General features: G+C 45.1%; 1 protein-coding gene across 1 annotated transcript in view; it reads left to right on the top strand.

Annotated features, from left to right (window-relative positions):
• The first annotated feature begins 803 nt into the window (after positions 1-803).
• Positions 804-22199, top strand: part of LOC106895414 (tubby protein homolog) — a 200526-nt gene continuing 179130 nt past the window's right edge. Inside the window, exon 1 of the mRNA XM_014954829.1 lies at positions 804-1230. Within this exon, the coding sequence (XP_014810315.1) occupies positions 1175-1230 (56 nt within the window). The 5' untranslated portion in view covers positions 804-1174. The remainder of the gene's footprint in view (positions 1231-22199) is intronic.

Here is a 22199-nt window from a genome sequence, read left to right as displayed (position 1 = left end):
GGCGCAACTTGAGGCCATTTCCTCTCGTCCTGTCGCCTGTGACTTGGGAGAAGAGACCGACCCCCACCTCTCTACACCCTCCTTTCAGGGAGTTGTAGAGAGCAAGAAGGTCTCCCCTCAGCCTCCTCTTCTCCAGGCTGAATAACCCCAGCTCCCTCAGCCTCTCCTCACAAGACTTGTGCTCCAGACCCCTCACCAGCTTTGTCACCCTTCTCTGGACCCGCTCCAGCACCTCAGTGTCTTTTTTATGGTAGGGGGCCCAAAACTGGACACAGTACTCAAGGTGAGGCCTCACCAGTGCCCGGTACAGGGGGACGATCACCTCTCGGGCCCTACTCGCCATGCTGTTCCTGACACAGGCCAGGATGCTGGTGGCCTTCTTGGCCACCTGGGCCCACTGCTGGCTCCTGTTCAGCCGACAGGCGACCACCACCCCCAGGTCCCGTGGAGCTGCCTCTGCACTCTGGGGAGATGTGATCACTGCCTGGAAGAGCAGGTTGGTGAGACCCGGGGACAGGCGGCAGGGTGGGAGATGGCTGATGTCAGAGGGATGGACCCGTATCTGTGGCAACCGGCATAAATAAATAAATAAAAGTGCGTGTGCCGGAGCAGGAGGCGTGCAAGCTGCTGCTCCCGAGCACAGCTTGGCTGAATAGCTCTTAAGCAGCTTAGCACCCTCGCTCCAGTTTATTACCTGAGCTCCTTTGTGTCTGCTGGGTGGCTGAGAGCATCCTGCTGCCGGTGTCCCCTCAGCGGGGACACCCTGAGGGCCGGCGTGCAAGCTGCTGCTCCCGAGCACAGCTTGGCTGAATAGCTCTTAAGCAGCTTAGCACCCTCGCTCCAGTTTATTACCTGAGCTCCTTTGTGTCTGCTGGGTGGCTGAGAGCATCCTGCTGCCGGTGTCCCCTCAGTGGGGACACCCTGAGGGCCTCCCCCTCCCTCCATCCCTCCTTCCCTCCTTCCCTCCCCGCCGCGGGCAGTGGTTTGCTCCGTGCATCCAGAGCTCCATGTGAAGCTGCCGCTGGGCGGTGGGGAATTTTGGCCCCACGGTGCAAGGCCGGAGGCGTCCACCCCCATCCCCGTGGTGGGCCCGACATCAGGCAGGGGTTTGATTTCCAGGTCCAGGAGCCTGCAGGAGGAGAGCGATGCTGGAAGCGCTGTAGCCGAGCCGGAGATGGATGGTGTCGGCAGCAACATGACCATGTCTTACAGTAGATGGAGTTACAACAGGTATGGTAGCATCTATCTTGCTTTAGTTTGTGGGGTGGGTGTGGTTTTTTTTCTTTCTTTTTGCCTTTTTTTTTCCCTTCCTGATCCTGTAAAACTGGCAGGCTGTTTATATAAACTGAGACGGGGAGCCCTCTTCAGGAAAGCATAAACCTTGACTGATGTTGCTTCTAACAGTCTGGAAGATACTTGAGACACCCTGGTTTCTCAGCCACTCCAGCAGGCGTTTGTCTGGAACCCAGGGTGATAGTTTTGCCCCGCTGTGGGGGGGCTGGGGTTACTCCAGGTTTCACCATGGTTTCACAGGTTCCCTCCTCTGAGCAGGGCAACTGAGATGCAGAGACTGCCTGAGCAGTTGCCTGGACTTCTGGAAGGGGATCTCTAGTAACTACCATCCAAAGCTGGCATCTAGAGATTTGCCACAAATATAAACTAAAGCTTGGGAAAGGATGGGGCCAGGATGTGGCTAAAGAGTGATATTTTCAAGCCAAAGCTGTGAGGAGATCTGTGTAGAGCCTGGGCTACCACAGAGCCAAAGGGGCTGAATTAGGTGTCTCACTGAGACAGCTGAAATATTCACACCACGTTTTGTATCAAGATGGGTGTTTTTCTTCTTCTGGGAAATGGAAAATTATTGTAGCATTAGTTTTGCTTTTATGTGATTCACGGTTGCGACTGGCAGTTTCTTCAAGCTTGGTTAAAAAAGAAAAGGCACAAACTTCATACTTTTTTACTTTTTTTTTTTTACTTTTTGTCTGTGTAAATGTTACACCTGAAATGGAGCCAGATGCTGAGCAGTATTAGCATCTCACTGAATCACTGCTGCAAGCCACCACAATATTCTGAAGAAATAACCTTTGGAAGTGGTTTTCGGTGCTTAAACATGTATTCGATGTTGCCCACGCTCCCCGAGTGCGTGGGTTTATATGGTTTGTACAGTTTATACATGCATCTAGAGAGTTTCACTCATTTTCAGTACATTCAGACTGCCTCAGCAGAAAACACGTACAGATGCATATAGTGGTGGCAATGGCAACGGCGTCATCTTTAATAAAATGTGCATATGTTTATGTATATGCAAAGCTGAGTTATACAACAAGCCGTGGTTTTTATGCATATAGTCTCCCACATAAAGGATGCTTTCTGTCTGATGCCATGTCCTCAGGAACAGGAGTATTGAGACCTTATAGTGCTCGGTTCTGTCCCGTGCAGTCCAAGTTTGCAGCAGTTGTGATACCCTAACCCTACAGTAAACAGTCCAGAAATTTCATAAAAAACCCTCCTGGGTGCTTTCTCCCAGTGCTATTGCCTTTTAATTTAACCTTATGTATTGCTTCTGATCTCTTTCTCTATTTTCATCCTTCCTTAGCATGACAGAGAAGTTGCTGGTTACTGCTTATTATCCTTGCACCTGGGGGGGGTGCTGCACTTGTGTGCTTGGCTTTCCTACTGCATCCGGGGGCAGGGGGGGAGAAATGCAGCATTTCAATGCCCCAGCTGGTTTTTTGGTGGTCGGTTTCCAGTTTCTGAGGTTTTTTCCTCAATAAATCTAACCCGATAACCTATGAACTGATGCCTGTGTACCATATATATTTTTCAGTGCCAGGAGGCTGAGGAGTGAATTGCTGCTTTGCTCACAGTGTTCCCTTTCTGAGAAATGGTGCAGAGTTGTTCTCTCACACACTGAGCCTGTCCTCCCACACCCCCCCTGTGCCCAGGGCCTGTGACAGGAGAAGGAGCTAACTCTTTTCTATCCAAGACCCTGGTGGCTCTCACTGGCAGCTGCAGCATTTTCAGTGCCCAACCTTTGGTCTCACTGAGAAATGACAGCAAAAAAGGTTTTGCGGAACTTTCTGCCGGGGAGGGAAGGAAAGGAAAGGATGGGTGCTTGTTTTGAGCATCTTTAATCATCTGTGGTGGATGGCAAAGCCTGGGGACATGAGCTCTCCCCAGAGGCTCTGCTCCAGTGCAGTCTTGGGTACCTTTCTGACCTGCAGGCTCCTGCAAAGCCCCCAAGGGCTGAGATCTTCCCCTGACTACTTACGTGACGAGATGAGAAAAATGAAGTTATTGCAAGGTTTCATGAAAGTTGAGCTCCAGAATAGTGGGCTGTAGGAGCTATGCTAGTAAAGTTAAAGAATGTAATTTGGTCCTTCCTCAAGGTGTATTTGTAACCTTAGGCAAGAAACCCTGCTGCTTGTAAAGCAGGGCTAATGATGCTTATCTCATTTACAAGAGTCCTGTGAAATGAGGTGGTAATGCTTGGGTTATTCCTCCTCACCAGTGGCCAAGAAAAGTCACAGATGTTCTTGGACTGGCTGTTCTGTGGCAGAATATTTTGTGCCAGGGTTCCTCCAACATCAGCTGGCAGCAAGGAAAGCATAACTGATAATGTTTTTGTTGAGTAAAAACATAACATTTACAATTCTTAGCTTTGTTGCTCCTTACTGCCTGTCCTGCAAAAGTCACTGTAGTTTTTTTTTCACTTGTCCCCTGCTCTATTTCCCTGGAGGCAGAAGGGATTAAGCACACAGCTGTCTGTGCAGATGTGTGGTGCAGCACTGTGAACCACCAATGCTGGGCAGAAGTCAGTGACTGCTCCTCTGGATGCACACCCAGGTTTATTCTCTTGGTGTTGGCCTCCATGAATCAGCATTGCAGTTATAGAGGGACAGGGCGGATGGAGCAGGATGGATTTCATCCATCATTTTAAAAAAATGCTTGTTGTCAATTAAATCAGGTGAAGGGAATTAAACAGACGTTTTGGCCTCTGGACTCCATAAGATGCACAATAGTAGAAATCCATGGAAAAGAGGGGAGTTGGGGGAGTTGCTGTGTCCCTTCTAGCTGGCCAAGCCTGTGCCTTGCAGATGAAAGCGCTTGTGTGGAGCAGGCAGAGGCTTTTCTAGTGGGGTTTATTTGTTGTGTATCTCAGCATTTGGCCCTGGGGTTGTGGTCTTTCCTTAGACTTGCTGTGCAGGATTTCTCGTAAGGAAAGCCACTGCTCATTCCTGCAGGTAGTTTGTGCAATGAAGAGCAAGTCCAAACACTGACTGCGAAACTTGAGGTGAGGCAGCCCCATGCAAAGAGAAGAGTCTGTTCAACAAAGTTCACCTCAGCTGCTCTCCTAATCAAAGGGAAGCTCCCCGCCCCCAAACTAGACCAGTGTGTATGTGAGAAAGAAACAGGTAGGATATGAAAAGCCTCTTAATGATCACATGTGTGCCCAGGTGGCCAAGAAAGCCAATGGCATTCTGGCTTGTATCAAAAATAGTGTGACCAGCAGAAGTATGGAGGGGATTGTGCCCCTGTACTCAGCACTGGTGAGGCCACACCTCGAGTGTTGTGTCCAGTTTTGGGCACCTCAATCCAAGAGAGATCTGGAGGTGCTGGAGTGGGTGCAGAGGAGGGCAACGAAGCTGGTGAGGGGGCTGGAAAACAAATCGTATGAGGAGCGGCTGAGGGAGTTGGGACTGTTTAGTTTGAGGAAGAGGAGGCTGAGGGGAGACCTCATCGCTCTCTACAACTACTTGAAAGGACACTGTAGAGAGGTTGGGGCTGGTCTCTTCTCACATGTAATTAGTGACAGAACGAGAGGGAACGGCTTCAAGCTCCAACAGGGGAGGTTTAGATTGAACATTAGGAAGGAATTTTTCACCGAAAGAGTGGTCGGGCATTGGAACAGGCTGCCCAGGGAGGGGGTGGAGTCACCATCCCTGGATGTGTTTAAGGGCCGTTTAGATGCGGTGCTGAGGGACATGGTGTAGGGGAGGACTTTGTAGAGTAGGGGAGATGGTTGGACTCGATGATCCCAAGGGTCTCTTCCAACCTCAATGATTCTATGATTCTATGTGGCATTTCCACATCTGACTTGCTGGCCTTCCTAAAAGCCTAGCCTTATCTCAGGCACATCTTTGCTTTCCTCCTGTTTTGGTGCTGTGATAATTTCCTTGTCGCCCTGAGTGCTGCCAGCCAAAAGCAGACGATAGGCAGCAATCTTTAACAAAAACTACTTTTGAAGGTCCTAGAATCGTTTGGGACTTCTGGAGTCAGCCAGCTAATTCCTAGAATAAGATAATGCCTCTCTTTCAACCCCTGCCCTTGGCAATATGCTGTTTTCTAGACAGTTACTACTCATTTCTCCTCAGTTTCTTTTCCTCCTGAGCAAAGTGCTCCCTGCTCGCCATGCCTATGCCCCCTGGCCGTGCAGAAATGTTTTCCTTCCAGAGCAGAGCCAAACCTGCCCTTTTCCATGTTCTCGGTTTTCAGTGCCGGTGCAGGTTTTGGCAGGTGGGCTCTTGCCACCTCTCCCCAGCCTTGTCCAGGGGCCAATGCAGCTCCTCACTCTCAGGGATGCCACATGAAGGCCAGCAGAGCGTTGTCCCATCAAGCCCCATCAGGAAGCATTCACCTGTCCCAGTTCACTGATTACAAATGTCATCCACATGGGTGTAAGAGCCACCATGTCGCACTCTCTTTGGGTTTGATGCACTCCTGTAGGAGTTCATGGTCTGTATGTATGTACTTTTAAGGGTCTCTGCTCAGTGCTGTGGCAGTCGCTGGTGATACCCAGCACTGATCAGGCAGGACTTGAATGCTGTGTGAAGTTGACTTCCCCTAGGCAACTTACAGCCAAGCAGTGACTGAAAGCACCCAGCATCAGGAATGAAATGAGCAGCAGAAGATGGGGTATTCAGGAATGAAATGAGCAGCAGAAGATGGGGTATTCAGACACCTCCTTGGGCTGGAGGTCTCTGGAAACAGAGGTGGCAAATGGAGGTTTTGCAGAGTGCTTCCTGACTTCCCCTAGGCAACTTACAGCCAAGCAGTGACTGAAAGCACCCAGCACGCTGGTGATACCCAGCACTGATCAGGCAGGACTTGAATGCTGTGTGAAGTTGACTTCCCCTAGGCAACTTACAGCCAAGCAGTTACTGAAAGCACCCAGCGTCAGGAATGGGGTATTCAGAAACCTCCTTGGGCTGGAGGTCTCTGGAAACGGAGGTGGCAAGTGAAGGTTTTGCAGAGTGTTTCCTGTCATACCCTTGTGGAAATGCTCGTCGAGCCTCTCCTTGAATATCTCCAGGGAAGGGGCCTCAACCACCTCCCTGGGCAACCTGTTCCAGTGCTCCACCACCCTCACAGTGAAGAACCCTCTCCTAATCTCCAGTCAGAGAAGCTCAGAGAAGAGCTCAGGAAGCTCAGAGAGAAGAGTCGTTAATAAGATAGAAAAGTGAAAATGCAGACTAGGTTTTGGCTGGTGTAAGACTGAAGAGCCATTCTCATGAGCTGAGACACCCGTTTCCTTCATAGCACTTCCAGCAGCTAGAGACCAGATGGACAGAAAATTGTGTCTCAACGATCCCACCCAAGTTTCACCACTGAAGTGTGCTTGTGAAGGCTTGAGGGAGCTCTGATGCTGTGGATGTAGTCAAATCCAAGCTGTGGGAAGGCACAATTTAGGAAAGACTACAGAATTCAGTAAGCCCATGGGTGCAGGAGACTGGTTTGAAATCAAGTCCATGGGCCAATACTGCAGACTGGGAGTCAGCTGTATGCATTTGGAGAAAGCCTGTGAGCTGGTGGTGAACTGCAAGATTTGGCAAGGTTCTTCAGGTGTCAGTGGACTGTGCATCCCTTGTATGATGAGGGCCACAATTGAACAGCTGGTCCAGAAGGGTTTTCTGCCAGAACAGTAGAAAGTTTTGCAGCAGGAATGGGTAACCTGCAGGCAAACTGAATACCTGTGCATGAACGTGAACAAAGATGTCAGTGTTGTTATTTTTCAAAACAAGCAAACAAACAACAACCCACAACGAAATGCCAGCTGTGAATGCAGTAAAAGCCACTGTTGCTTCCTTGCTTTCACATGTTTCTTCTGGAGACCAGTACGTTGACAGCCTTTCTCCCCTATCTTCATTGCTTCATTTCCATACCTATTTTCTATTTTTTTCCCTGAAGGAATTTAGTGCAACTATGCTGGGCTCGTGAATTACCAGATTGTGATTAATGTAGGTTTTATCTGCTAGCATTTGGAAATATATTTTGGGGAACTTCTTCCCAGGATGTTTCAACTGTTGGAGACAGCTGAAAACTTTTTTTCTATTGATCTGTATCTTTGGTCTGTTCTGGATATGAGCATTTTTCGTGGCTCCCTTTTGAAGCTGCTATTTCTGTTTTACCTTTTTTTATCTTGCGCTGAAAAGCTGTGATTGTGTTATTTGGGTCGTGATGTTGGGGGGTTTTGATCTTAGGTCTCATTTTTGAAGGTTTTTAAACTTCTCTACCTTGATCTTTTCTGGGACAAGCTGTCATCAATCAGTAAATAGGGGTCGCCCTCCAAACTTCAGCTAAAAGCGATTTCTTAGGGAAACTGTAACTTCTCCTTCCTTCTTTTCTTTGAAGTAGCAGCTGTGAAATACTGAAGCATATATGTTTGTTACTTCCCAGTCTGGTTGCAATGAGTGCACTTCAGGTGGAAGAGCAGCTCCTCTCTCTGTTCACAACAGAGCCACCTCGAGCCCTGTGTGCTGATCTGCCATCCAACAGAGCCACCTCGAGCCCTGTGTGCTGAGGTGAGATGAAGGGCACATGATGCCCTAAACCCCTAAAAGGGCACGTGATGATAGTGGTTACTTGTCTGCTCTTAAGGAGAGGTAGCACACTGAGGAAGGACCCACCACCACCCACCTTCTCTCCTCTGCCATCCTGTGTCCTTAGGTGTTTCCTGGAGCAGATACCTTTATAGCTGTAGCCATTGGACAAATCAATTTGGTGGACAAGAAGTGGAAATTGTCCTATGGACAAAAGGAGGGGGTAGAATCAGCCAGCCCTGAAGACAGGATGAAACATTCACGTAGTGGATAAGCTTATGGTGCAGTAAATACCACTGCCTGCAGCTCAGTGATGGGAGCAAAGGGTAAGATTTTAAAGGGAAAACCACTACTGCAGCTGACCTTCAATTTATCCATGGTATGTAACTTATTGTTCAAGAAAAATGGACAACCACCTTTGAGAGTTAACTCAGCTTGGAAGGTGCCACTTGCGTGCTGGCAGTAATTTCATTCTCTGCTTTTATACAAGTGCACATGTTGGGCCGTAGCAATCGATGGACCTCCCTGGTGTGTAAAACTTGATAGCCCATCTGAGGTCTTCAGTGAGGCCCCTCTCAGGGATGGTGGTGTGAGACTTTGCGCTCTCCCTTGCAAATTGGACTGTGACCCTTGAAATCCACACCAACAAACCTAGAATAGACAATTCCCCTGCTTAGAGGCTGGTTCCTCATCTGCACATACTTTAGATTTCCTTCACATCTCACTGAAATTTAGCTTTAGGTGTTTCTAGATTTGGGTCAGTACCGATGATATTACTTCTCTCAAATACTAGTGAAGGGAAGTGGAGAACTCCAGTGGTTGAAGGGTATTATCATACAATATAGACCTACTTCTGTGCATCATATCTACTCTGGGGTAGGTGGCTATTGAAGTGAAGTGTAGATAAATGCTGTTGCTGTTTTCTGTTATCCCCTACATGTTTAGCTGGGAGAACTCCAGTGGTTGAAGGGTATTATCACATCGTGCATCGTATCTACCCTGGGGTAGGTGGCTATTGAAGTGAAATGTAGATAAATGCTGTTACTGTTTTCTGTCACCCCCCACATGTTTAGCTATAGTGCTAGTATCAAGACAGAAATGGATTTTTGTCTTCTTTTTTTTTTTTTTTAATTTTGGCAGCCCAACAGGAATTCTTAAGTTTAAACTAGCTTTAAAAGGCATGTTATTAAAAATACAAATTTTTCTGTATGGAGATGTGGTGTGAGCAGTGTAGAGTAGAAGGGGCAATGGGAAAGCAGCAGAAACAGCCATGAAGGAAACGGTGTGTGATGTGCCATAAGAAAGAGAGCTCATTTACAATTTCCCATTAACAAATTTTGTGAGAAGACTTCTTTTAGAAGATGATGGAGAGAAAAGTAGAAACAAAATATACGTATCTTTTGTCAGTACATTTGTAGACCTCTCTTAAAGTTCCAAGGCCTCTGTAAAGCTTTATGCTTAAAACTTGCACTCAGGGTTTCTCTTCAACACTGAAGATGACTCAAACATTTCTTCAGAGTAGAAGGGGCAATGGGAAAGCAGCAGAAATGGCCATGAAGGAAATGGTGTGTGATGTGCCATAAGAAATGCTGCTCTGGTATCTTTTATTAGCTTATTAACTTTTCTCTTTCGTCTTCCTTTAGTCCTATTGCATGTTCTGTATGAGTGCCTGTTGTTACCGTGTCTAAGACACATGCTAAGTGTCTTGTTTTCAATGCTGGGGCACAAAATTCACAGTCTCTTCTGTGCCTGAACATGTGCACCATGCAAGGAATATTGAACACCACAGCTCCGAGCTGTCAGAGACTCTCTGTGCTCTTGCTGCAGCTCTCAGAATGAGATTGTATCTTAAAGAAAAAATCAACCGTGTCTCTCAAGATCTGCATTACCACGAAAAGAAAACCTTTTCTCTCTCCAGTATATAACTTGTGTAAATGTCACTACTAATGAAAGCCTGAGCAATAATGTTTACCACTGAAAGCCAACAGAGAGGGCTGGAATTAAATGAATCAGGAGAGAAGAGCCACCCCGGCTGTCGGCACGGCACGTGGCGGGTGCTGCACGTGCAGACAGCGGGCGAGCGGCAGCGCACACAGCTCTGGCAGCTTGATGGGGACTGGGGATGCTTGCTCACCAGGGATTTTAGGGGGTGTTTCTGCAAGAAGAGTAAAAAAAAAAATGATGTTCAGCTCATTCTGTTCTTTGCTGTACCCAAGCATGTCCATCGATCTGTGCACTGGGCTAAAACCACAGCCTCACACACGTGGTCATGTTTCTGGATTTAACAAGCACCTCTTTTTAACTCCAGCACCTACAATTCACTACATCCATAACCACCACTTTCTAGAAAAGGTTGACATGGGTGGCAGCTGGTTTATGTTTCCAGCACCCTGAAAGCCTGTTGCCTTTGTGCTCATGGCAAGTGCAGTACTTCCAGGCAGGCGTGGGGCTCTGCCTCTCCTGGAGACACGTCAGTGAGCAGAGCCCATGGCTCACGGGGAGAAGGGCTCACTGCTCACATGGGAAAGCATCCTGGTGGCCCAGCTTAACCCCAAGTGTCCCAGGGCAGCAAATAATGTCAGTTTGTACCTGTTCTGTTTATTCTTTGTGTCTCTGAAGAATGACTACAGCGTGACGCTTTAAGATGACGCAACTGAGCTCTGCCAGCAGTCACCTGTGTCTGTAAAAGAGAGGTGTTATTCAACACTTGGATAAATCTGTAATGCTTGAACAGCAAGGTCAAGAACAGGGGAATACTTCAGCAGTTGGTGAGATGCTCACAGAGGAATGCAGATCTTTGAAGTGTAAAATGACAACAAATTAGCTCAAAATAAATTTCAAAAGTATTTTGTAAATTGTAATTTTTCTCTAGGAGTCTACAAATGGACACTCAGCCAGGTAAGTTGCCTTCCTTAAAAAAAAAATAAATTATTTCCTTGTCTTTATAAACTTGCTGTGATATGTGTTTGATTCCTTTGCCATGTCGTGTTATGGTCATGGTGCTCTAACAAGCTGCCACACCTTGTCAAACATCCAATTACTTGCTGTTGCAGTAAATGTGTCTGTTCAAATTCCCGCAGGGATTTGTGGGTCCTTAGAGAGACAAGATGTGTGGTAACAGTCTTCTAGTTGCAGTTAGACGCTGTTGCTCCAGAGATAGCTCTCTTCTGTTTTGGAAATTCCAGTTCATTTTGAAATCTCATGGTTTCATGCACCATCAGCAACATCTTCCTTCCTGCTGTGCATATTTGCTGTCTAGGAGCGCAGTTTTGCAGGATGGAACCATTCCTTAAAGTCCCTGCGGGCACTGATGACATTGATATTAATGTTAAACTCTCAATATACTCTTGGTTAATTGTTCACACTCACCTAGATTCACTCCTGTGTTCACAGTTTGCTGGCAAGCCTTCAGAATGGATTTCTTGAAGTTAGACTTTTCCAGCTTTAAAATCTTGTTCAAAAATCCTGTTCAAATGCCTTCTGCTGGGACCCATGAGGTATCAAAGTCAATTCCTTAATGCTCAGTGTGACTTTTCTAGGTGTGTTCTTGCAGGATATTTTGCAGAGCTGTAACCCAAAATCCTAGCAAAATGCAGGGAATTTGCCTGACCCGGGTGAAGGTGCTCCTGGAGAGCGGGGAGAGCTCTGCTCCTCTGCAAGGCTGGGGCTGTGTAAGGAAGCTCTCCAGAAGATCTCATCAAGAGATATTAATCAGATAGTAATTTCAGGATAGGCCGGCTCCACGCAGACCATTTTGGTTAAAGTTGTTTTCTTGCTCGATCATATTTTTTTAACATCTTTGGTTGAACAAATTAAGCGTTCTAATTTTTAATGTAACTTGGCTAGCTTTAGGAAGAAGTAACAGAACTTTGGCTTCATAACAGGATCTAAGAGTTTTCAAACTAATCAACAGTATAGTGAAAAGGTGCCTTCAGACCTGAACAGGCTTTTTGGTGGGAAGGGGCGAGTAAATTTGAAGGGGGGGGGGAAAGAGAGGGGCCAGTAGGGAAACTGGTAGCAGTTCGTTATTAAACAGGTCCTATGTCTCACCGTGTAGCAGGTGAGTTGATTTTTGCGTTCATGCAAATTATTGCTGTCTACCAACATGTCTACCAAGCATGACGTGTGTGGTCAGTGGATTGAGTTGGTTTTAATTAGAGGGATCTAAATGAATCTCCAAAGAGCTCCAGAATCTCCAGAGAGGTGGTGGAGTGTCCATATCTGGAGACATTCAAAACCTGCCTGGACATGCTTCTGTGGAACCTGCTCCAGGTGGACCTGCTTTGGGTTGGACTAGATGATCTTCAGAGGTCCTTTCCAAACCCGTATCATTCTGTCATTCTGTGAGCTAACTTGTGCAATGCAGCTTTCTGAAGATGAAGCCTTCTAAATAATGAATAGTTTATAGTCTTCTCTTACTGGCAATGCGTGAGTAATACTGAGGGGGAACTGGGAAGCAATGGGACTGGAACTGGGATCCAACACCCTGTGTGAACAGAAGCTTTTAAGGTGTTTGCAGTAATTCTCCTTGCACGACATACTGTGCTTCAAAAAGGCCTGAAATCCATACACTGATAGACTGATAATTTTCTGTCAGAAGCTGTGATTTTGCCCTGGACACTGAAGGCAGCAGTGGTTTGTTTCCCAGATGTGTTCTTCAGTGTGCACAGGCGTACCACCACGTTTTTCCAGTAGGTGCATCACCCACACCCCTGCCCCTAATAGTTTATAGTCTTCTCTTACTGGCAATGGGTGAGTAATACTGAGAGGGAACTGGGAAGGAATGGGACCACCACGTTTTTCCAGTAGATACATCACCCACACCACCACCCCCCAAAATGTCACTCCTTTCACCCTAAGCATGCACAATATAAACTTATTTTTCTCTCTGTCATGCTTTATTTTTCTTCTCTCCTTCCTAGCAACTCCTTAAATGTATCTAATTAGTGGGGATTTTGAAATTCAGTTTGGGCCACTCATACGAGAAGCGTAGGAGCTGGTCTGGGCTATGAACCCAGGGTGAGGCCAAAGCCCATTTAAGTCCCTCCTTACAACCCTTCTGTTCTTCTGCTAATCACATTAAGAGGATTAACTTCAGGAGCATGGGATGTTGAATACTACAGTCAAAGATGTTCATATCAGACTCTGGGCAATTTTCAGCCACCCTTTTGCAAATGTAAAATGATTCCCAAAACAATGAGCGAACTGAGATCCAAGGCAATTTACTCGTGATTGAAATATATGTGTATATATAGCAAGAAAAGGATTTTGGGGCTGAAAAATAAGAACTGGCCTTAAACCAGAGCTGAGATTTAATGTTCCAGACTTTTTAAAAAGCAGAGCTTTTCTTGCCACTGTCCACTTGTATTTGGAAAGAGTTGTATCACCCAGATGTTGTTTGCTTTCTCTTATGAAAAATAATGAGCAACCAGATGATATTGTGTTGGTTTTATCAGTGTCTGAGTTGAACCTTCTGCTCCTCCCGTCAGCTCCCGGCGCAGGAGGGATGGATGCTCTTTGCAAGGGAGCTGAGGCTAAGCCACAGCTATTTCTGTTCATGGTTTTCAGAGCTCCTAGAGTTGAGCTTCAGCCTGACTACAGGGATTTTTAAATACATCGTGTTAAATACGGTATCATGAAATGCAAATACACTGCCTTTTGCTTGGAAGGCAGGGATATTTTCCTGTTACTTACTGTCTCTTCTGGGCATCAGCTCTTGGCCCCTCCTTGTGCTCCTCAGCAAATGAACCCAGAATTTGTCCAACAGCCACCCTCCCAGGCAGGTTGGGACTGCAGGCACCCCAAAAGGACATACCTGTGCTTGTGTGTGCAACTGAAGCTCAAACGTGGTGACCAAACTTAGTTTTGTTCTCTGTCGTGTTTTTACCATATGTTATACATACATTTGATTCATTCGCTGGAAAATCTACACAGGCTAATAGATTGTTTTAAAATGTAATTAGAGTAAAATGTCTGTAAAAGCAGAAGCATTTTTTCTTATCCATCGCAGCGAGGCTTTTCTGTTTCCTTGATTGTGCTGTAGATTTGTTAGTGTAATGTCAACGAGGTGCAGAAATTAAGAGTCAAACATAAGGATGTTGTATGTGTGGGAGACAAATTGTGACTGTTCCCATCTCAGTACGCAAAATTGCGGTTGTTTGGGTAAACTCTCATCTTTTATTAACAAATATGGGTGCTCTGCTGTATTTTCTCTGGTTATCCTGTGTGAAGCAATCCAGTCCAGCCCTGGGGGAGCCCTGGATTGTGGGTGCAGAGTGATGCTGAGTGCTGTTCCTGCCGTGACAAACCTGCCCGTTAGTGGAAGCTGTGCATTGATCTTTGGCTCAGCTTGAGTTTTTGGCATTGAAAATTATCTTTCTGCTAAAAATCTATCTTTGCCTTTACTTTGCCCTCATTAAACTCTGCGACTGCCTGCATCATTTGAAATACGTGCCTAAGTCCCTTTTCCGTGGATCTTATGAATCTTGCCAAAAAACAACATTGCAAAGAATATTAGTTTGCATTTTATCTTTTTGGGTCATTGTTTGGTCTAGACTCTGTCAGAAAGAGCAGCTGGTAGTAATTTTATGCATTTAGTGTTCCTATGTACTGAGCAGCATAGAAGTGCTTGTGCCTCCAGTAGTGGCACGAGGCTCTGAGTGAGTTTTCAGATTTCTGGCTTCTTTATCATATGGTTGTCCTTTTTCTACAGCTGTAGCATCTAAGTTTACCTTTCTGATGTCATTTCAGTTGTGGTGCAGCTGAACACAAATTCTGAATTCTGTTACAGCAAATGAAATAATGTATGCCAATGTTGAAAATACAGTGAATCAATTTTTTTACTAAGTTTCTCTTCACCACTCTTGTGTAGGTAGTTGGAAAGTCAGGGTAGGTGACTTGGATAAGAATAGGCAAGGAGAGAGGGAGTGATAAAGCAGATTATTTAGCAGAGAACAATACTAGAACCCTTTAATGAGCTTTTCTGAAGTATCTAAGATTCTAATATAGTACAGAAATTATGCAAAAAGTTTTCTAATGTTACTTGGATTCTGTCCGCATGTGCTGTCAAATTTTTCCATGCATAAGTTGCAGTAGATTTATAAGTTATAACATTTTTTATTTGAGACAACTGAAAAATTTGTCCCTGTGCAATTCAATTCCATACTCAGATCAAGCTGACTGTAATTTGGTGAGCCTGTTCTTCAATGTTTGTTAGAATAACTTAGAATTCACCTTTGCCTGAATGTTCTGGCTCTGCCCGAAGGAGTGATAAGAGCAAAGGTACCAGGGGAATATCTCGCTGTAGCGGTCCCAATTTGTTTAAATTTGAGTTCAGCTTTGTTTTAGTTACAGCCTTGTGGGCTGACATTTAACTGCAGCTTTGCACTTTCCATCCTGGCCCCAGACGGGCTTGTGAAGTGCTCTGATCTATGGATTTAAAAGAAAAATAATCTCATAATATAAGACACAGAACACTGCTGAGGAAGCAAGAAGCGCCATGCAGTATGTTTCAGGGAATTTGGTTGCTGAAGTCAACCAGCTGCTCTCTGTCTTTTGCTGGCCCAGGTGTAGGAGGGATGTTTGTTATCAGATGCTGGAAGATGAGCAGTGTCTATAATTAGATGCTCCTGGCAAAGTTCACTCTGTGACGCTCCTCCCGGAGAGACACTCCGTGTTATCTCTGCCAGCCGACCTGTCCTGCAACTGTGAACTTTACCTTTTCTTTGATGCTTTTCAGACACCCTCTGGGTATCTGAAAGCAGAACTTTAGTGCCACTAGATGAACCTTTTTTAGCCAAAATCATATTCTCATCCCTTAATCTGGAAAAGTAGTGCAGGAAATATTCCTTTAAAATACATGAGTATTAGGAAAACAGTTTTTCTCCCATCTCTTTCAAGTCCTCTCCTTTGTATTCCTTTTCTCCTATTTTACTGTCTTATCTTTTCTTTCCAATTTTACTGCAGTTGCATCCCTGGTGATGGACCACCAAAAAAATAATCAGGTACTATTTTTGTTGCACCTTAGCAGTGGACGAGGCTGGAGAAAGAGAGGGTGGATCCTCACAGCTGTTCACTTGGTTTAGCTCCTGCCTGAGCTGTCACATGGAGGATTCAATTGCCTTCTGAATTACATCTGTGCTGTCTTACTAGTGGATTATCTGACGGTTGGACAAGATGATCTTTAAGGTCCCTTCCAACCTAGAAGATTCTGTGATTACATTGAGATATTCATTGTGTTCTGAAATGGTATTACCTTGTGGTGGTTGTGCTGTGAGCACAGTTTTACGGTGGTGAAAGCCTTACATCTGCAATGGTGGACTTGCAACCAGGCATCTCTGTAGCACGGGAAGTGTACATCATTAGTGACCTTTTCTTGTGCTTTTGATTATTTTTTTTTATTAGAAAGACTTCTTGATTACTTACAAATAGTAATTCTTTTATTCTTTTAATTTAAAAATATTTTAAAATATGGAGTAAGCTTCTTTTCTTTGAAAGGGCAAACCAAATTAATTTCATTTCAGAAATAAGCCACAGCTGTTCACTTGGTTTAGCTCCTGCCTGAGCTGTCACATGGAGGATTCAATTGCCTTCTGAATTACATCTGTGCTGTCTTACTAGTGGATTATCTGACGGTTGGACAAGATGATCTTTAAGGTCCCTTCCAACCTAGAAGATTCTGTGATTACATTGAGATATTCATTGTGTTCTGAAATGGTATTACCTTGTGGTGGTTGTGCTGTGAGCACAGTTTTACGGTGGTGAAAGCCTTACATCTGCAATGGTGGACTTGCAACCAGGCATCTCTGTAGCACGGGAAGTGTACATCATTAGTGACCTTTTCTTGTGCTTTTGATTATTTTTTTTTTCATTGTGTTCTGAAATGGTATTACCTTGTGGTGGTTGTGCTGTGAGCACAGTTTTACGGTGGTGAAAGCCTTACATCTGCAATGGTGGACTTGCAACCAGGCATCTCTGTAGCACGGGAAGTGTACATCATTAGTGACCTTTTCTTGTGTTTTTGATTACTTTTTTCTTAATTAGAAAGACTTCTTGATTACTTACAAATAGTAATTCTTTTATTCTTTTAATTAAAAATATTTTAAAATATGGAGTAAGCTTCTTTTCTTTGAAAGGGCAAACCAAATTAATTTCATTTCAGGAATAAGCCCTAGATCATAAGGATGTGGATGTTGTTGTATTGCAGGTTGTAGAGCCATGCTCCCTCACTTGCCTTGGCCTGGGTAAAGATGAGGAGGAGCCCTCCCTGTGCCAGCAGCCTGGCTCCACAGGCAGCAGTAACTGGAAACACTGAGTGGGGCCTCAGAGACTCTGGGGGTACCAGGAGCTGCTCCAGGTGAGCACCACTAAGCACCTACCCAGCACAGGATGCTGTGGGAAGGAACATCCTCCATGTGTCTGAAACACCTAGAACTGGGCACTGTTGGAAACGGCAGATTGGCCATGCCTTATCTTTTAAGTTTAATCTGAAAGAATATGATTTCATGGTGGTAAGTAACCGACAGCATGCTGCTGGTGGCACATGATGGTGCTGACGGGTTGCACGGACTCTCACAGGAAGGCCTTCTTCTGGTGGAAATGTCTCTTAGGTCTTGGGAGCATGCTGGCCCCACTCTTTGCTGCCTTCTTACATTGTCCCTCCATGTGTCTGAAACACCTAGAACTGGGCACTGTTGGAAACAGCAGATTGGCCATGCCTTATCTTTTAAGTTTAATCTGAAATAATATGATTTCATGGTGGTAAGTAACCGACAGCATGCTGCTGGTGGCACATGATGGTGCTGACGGGTTGCACGGACTCTCACAGGAAGGCCTTCTTCTGGTGGAAATGTCTCTTAGGTCTTGGGACCACCCTGGCCCCACTCATTGCTGCCTTCTTACATTATATGCACTGTTGACCCAGGGCAAGCTTGTTTTTAAATGAACTCTTTTGCAGAAAAAGGAGGACACTATGCATACTGGGACTTTTTCTTTGCAATACTGTTTTTTGAATGGTTCCTCACTTCCCATGGCACATGGTCTCTGTCGATACAGAAGGGTTTGGTCTCAGACTGAAGAAAGATCAACTGTAAGGTGTGCAGATGAGTTTGTCTCTTTGTTGTTGTTTTGTTTCTTTCAACAGTGCTGTCTAAAATAGAGCATGAGCAGGAACCAGCACCATCAAGTAGTGACTGCCATGTGAAGGCAAGCAGCAGTGTAGATGCTGCCAGCAAAGCCATCTCTGGAGGACCTGGCTCCAGAAGCTGGAACAGGCTCAGCTCGTTCCAAATTTCCTCCTGTGCTCATGTGCAGAGCTGCAACCTGCTCTCTGCTCTTGAGCACTGTCCTTTGCTGTCAAATCTGTCTGGATGGGCGTGCTGACCGCATCCTCAGCACTTCTTTCAATGGAAATACAAAGGAAAGAGCAGCATCTTGTTTAGGAAATTGGGTGGGGAGAGGAGCAGATGGCATCTGCAGTGAGACTCAGACACAGACCAATTTGATCATGCTGAAGCCCCCTTTATTGTTTTGACAAACTCTTTTATATCTTTCTTACAAACATGTGTCCATGTATAATTGGTTCACTTAAAGTCCAACAGTTCATGATTGGATGACTTCCTCCTTCTTTTTTTCTCTGCTGTAACTTCAGTAACTTTCCTCTGCTGGCTTCTGACAGGTCCTTAATCTTATTTACTCCCTTCTTCTCTGGACTCTCAGGCCTCTTCAAGGATACACAGGTCAATGCTAAGGCTCACATTACGATCCCACGGATGAGCCAAGGTTTCCCACAGGCATTTGCCCACCTTTCTGCTCCTTGACTCTCAAAATACCTGTTAACAAAGGGTAGAGGGAATGGGGAACCCTCTTCCCAATGGGGAACCCTCTTCTCTTACATGCAACCAAATCCTACTTGTATATTCAGCTGCCATAAGTTTAGGTAGCTCCCCTACCTCAAGCCCTGCATGTGCATTCTCTGTTTTCCCCCTCTACCTGCCAATATATAGCATATTCAGCTGCCTCGCTAGGTGTTGCAAGGCATAATTCCTTCACAATTTTTGATTGAATCAGTCTCGAAGTTCTATTTAATTGAATAAATACACCTTATTCCTACTTCTTGACTTAAGGCACTCATGAGAAAACATTACTCGGCTCTGGAAATTAGATCTCGTTCCCTGGGGTTTCTATCATGAAAGACACAGCCCGTGTCTTTGGCAGCCCCATGGAGCAGAAGACAGGCAGCCCAGCTCGGTGGTGTGTGTCCTGGCTGTTGTTGAAACTACTCGTAGCAGAGTTGCCTGCAAAGTCAGGAAATATGTCTGTAGAGAATGGACTGTCCTTTACTCTCTGGCAGTCGTTAAGCTTTGGGGAAGCCAGACCTGGGCAGTTTTTCCTGCCCGTTTCCCCTGTTTTTGGGCCTATTTGATGAGCAAGCCCCCGAGTGACTGTTTGGTTGCCAAGAATAAGTGTTACCAAGAAGTGTTACTCCAGAGCAGTCACACAGCACTGAGTGCCTGTGGCAAAAATAGCTTTATGTAGATTGCAGGAGTTACTGAGAGGAAGCTGAATTCCCTGAGGTTCTTGTAGGAGGGGGGAAAAAAAAGGCTTTTTTGTCCAACTATGTCATACTCCTGCAGTCATGCCAAAGCACGATGGTGTGCTGCTCCTGCTTTTCAGAGGCCTTTAAATTAATTGTTTTTCTCTGAGAACAAGGTGTCTGAAATATATTGCGGTTAATGACATAGCAGATTTCCCTCCCCTCCCTGCAGGTTAAGCCTTTATGAGCAACAATGAAGAGGCTACTAGCATGGGGCACTGACATTTCTTCCTGACACCTGACAGATCCAGAAAGTGGTTTTTTTTTTCCTCACTCAGTGCATTTTTTCCGTTAATAGAAACTGTCGCCTGTAATTGAGACTATCGCTTTGAAATGTGAGAATAATGCAGAAGTGTCTGTAATTTAACTAATTTTGAGCCTGCTCATCCCCCTTGATAAAACAGACAACATTTTTAGTAATCCTATCCAGTCCTTTCCAATCAGCAGTGCTTTGCTGGAAAAATGAGGCAAACCTCCATCACTGAAACCGCAAGGCGGAGGAAGGATGGTGGAGGCTGGGTTGCCTACTTCAGCCTGGGCTTGGCCTCTTGTCCCTAGTGGTGATGGAGATTTGTCCTTTTTAAAGCATGCCAGACCAGTGACACTACAGATGGCTGATGCTCCATCTTCATGTGGCACAGTCGACCCAGCACAAACGGGTTTTTTGGTATTTTTTAAAATGTTGTATAGCATGGGGTTGTGTCCGGTGAACTGGAGGTGGTCTTTGGCAGTTTACCTGTTGCTGTAGGGAACTCAATCTGATTTGGCTGTCTCTGATGTTGGTAGAATGCCAAGCACTTCCTACACTGTGTACAAAAGAACAGGACAGATAAAATTGCTGAACCAACATTTTTTGTGGACTTGTTCCCACTCTGGTACTTATGACCCAGCAGATTTTTCTTTCTAAAGTCCTCTACGGGGTGCAGACTTTACAAAGTACCATTCCCTTGGTCAAGGTTTCAGCGTATTTTTGGATTTCAAAGAACAGTCTTCCCACTCCAGTTCTGCACCAGCTACATGAAAGTCGTTTGTTACTAAGTTATTAGGAAGAGGTTGAAGATAACTCACACACATTAATTTAGAAATACCATGTAATTTTGAGAGTGCAAAAGGCAGAAATGAGGTGTCTTCCCTTCTAGTCTTTGCAGTGAACTTGGTGCTGGAGGTCAGATAGCTGGGTGCCTCTGGCAGATGGGACACCCTTTTAGGAAAAAGAGTATAGATTTGGATGAGTGCATATAGAAATAAGAGAGCCTGACATAATCTGGACAGGAACAGCAGTGTGACTCTGAAATAAATCTCAGTGAGACTCTGAAACCAAGCCTGCAGGCATTGACTGGGAGGGGGTTTGGACCTTGGAACTAGAAATTTTTTTCTGGTGTATGTGAGTTTGCAGCGAGAAAATCAAACTCTCAGCTCTAATTTTCTTCTTCCTTCGTCAGTTTCCCAGAGACATGAGATATGAGAAAGTGCAGTATGCAAAGTACAGGTGTGGGACCCAAAGATGTGTACTCAAGAGCAATATCAGTATTCTAATTTGTGCTATGTGATTTCTTTATTGGTTGAGAAGCTTGGTTAAATAGAGTAAGTGGGTATTTTATTCAATTGTGACTGTACTGTTTGAAATACACTGAGAAAATGAATAATTGATATCTCATAATACTGGCTGAATTTAGAGGGGAAAAAAAAGTTCAAATATTTTCAAAAGCCTGTAAAACAGTTTAAATAATAGATGACTACACATTACTGTGATTCCTCCCCCCTAATACATTTGGGGTACATATTCATTTTCTTGAAGTGCAAATATTCTAAAAGAAAACATGGGGGAAGAAACGTTTAAAACTGGAAATGAACACAAGTGCCTTGCTGTAGGTGAAGTAGAAATGGAGAACAAATTCTCCATGAAACAATACTGTAAATTTCCTCCTATGTTACATCACTAATATGCCCCAAAAGGTGGTGATTGTGTAAACAAAGGATGCTGCCTACAAACCATTGAAGGGCTGTACAGAGTCATGTGATGTGGGTACACAGTGTGCTGAGATGGGGTTGTTTTCCTGGCCAAAATATTTTTTCTTTCCTTATGTGGTGCAGCTGAACTCAGTTTTTTGATGTGAACAAGTGCAAAGAATCCATCTTCGGCTTAACAAGTAGAAACCCCGGTGGAAGCTTTTATCTTTTTAACTTGCAATGGTTTTGGGGTGGCCTTCCATGTCTGACAGCTATTTCTGCTGCACAACGGTGCTGTTCAGCACAGCCCAGGTATGGCCAGAGACAGTTGCCCTGACAATTCACTGCTGATGAATCAGACTGGTTGTCTAGGCAACTGCCTTCAGCTCTAACTGGAAAAAGAGGAGTTGAGGCCAGAGACTTAAAACTGCGACTCTTCCAAGGGTCATCTCATCACACGTTAAGTCTATTCTAATCTTTACGGGCACGTGCTGCAATGACACTGTCTGAGGACATAAGGGAGCATCAACAAGAAATGAGAAATGCTTTGCTGCAGTGGAGAGCTGTTGCTGCCTCCACAGAGCAGGGATGATAGGTCTGATCCCTGGCATGGACTCCAAATCCCTACGGGAGGATGCAGAAGGTGGAGAGGAAACACTGAGTGTTCTCTTGTGCCCTGCAGATGTCTGGCACTTCACTAAATGATGCAAAATCACAGAATCACAGAATCTTCTAGGTTGGAAGGGACCTTAAAGATCATCTTGTCCAACCGTCAACCTGACTGACAAAAATAGACACCCACACAACAAACAAGAAGCATCACCATCACTAAACCA

This window comes from Calidris pugnax, unplaced genomic scaffold (genome assembly GCF_001431845.1).
Source record: "Calidris pugnax isolate Ruff unplaced genomic scaffold, ASM143184v1 scaffold186, whole genome shotgun sequence".
In the NCBI taxonomy this organism is placed as follows: domain Eukaryota; kingdom Metazoa; phylum Chordata; class Aves; order Charadriiformes; family Scolopacidae; genus Calidris; species Calidris pugnax.
Note: the sequence above shows the minus strand (reverse complement) of the source record. Positions and strands in the feature narration are given on the sequence as shown.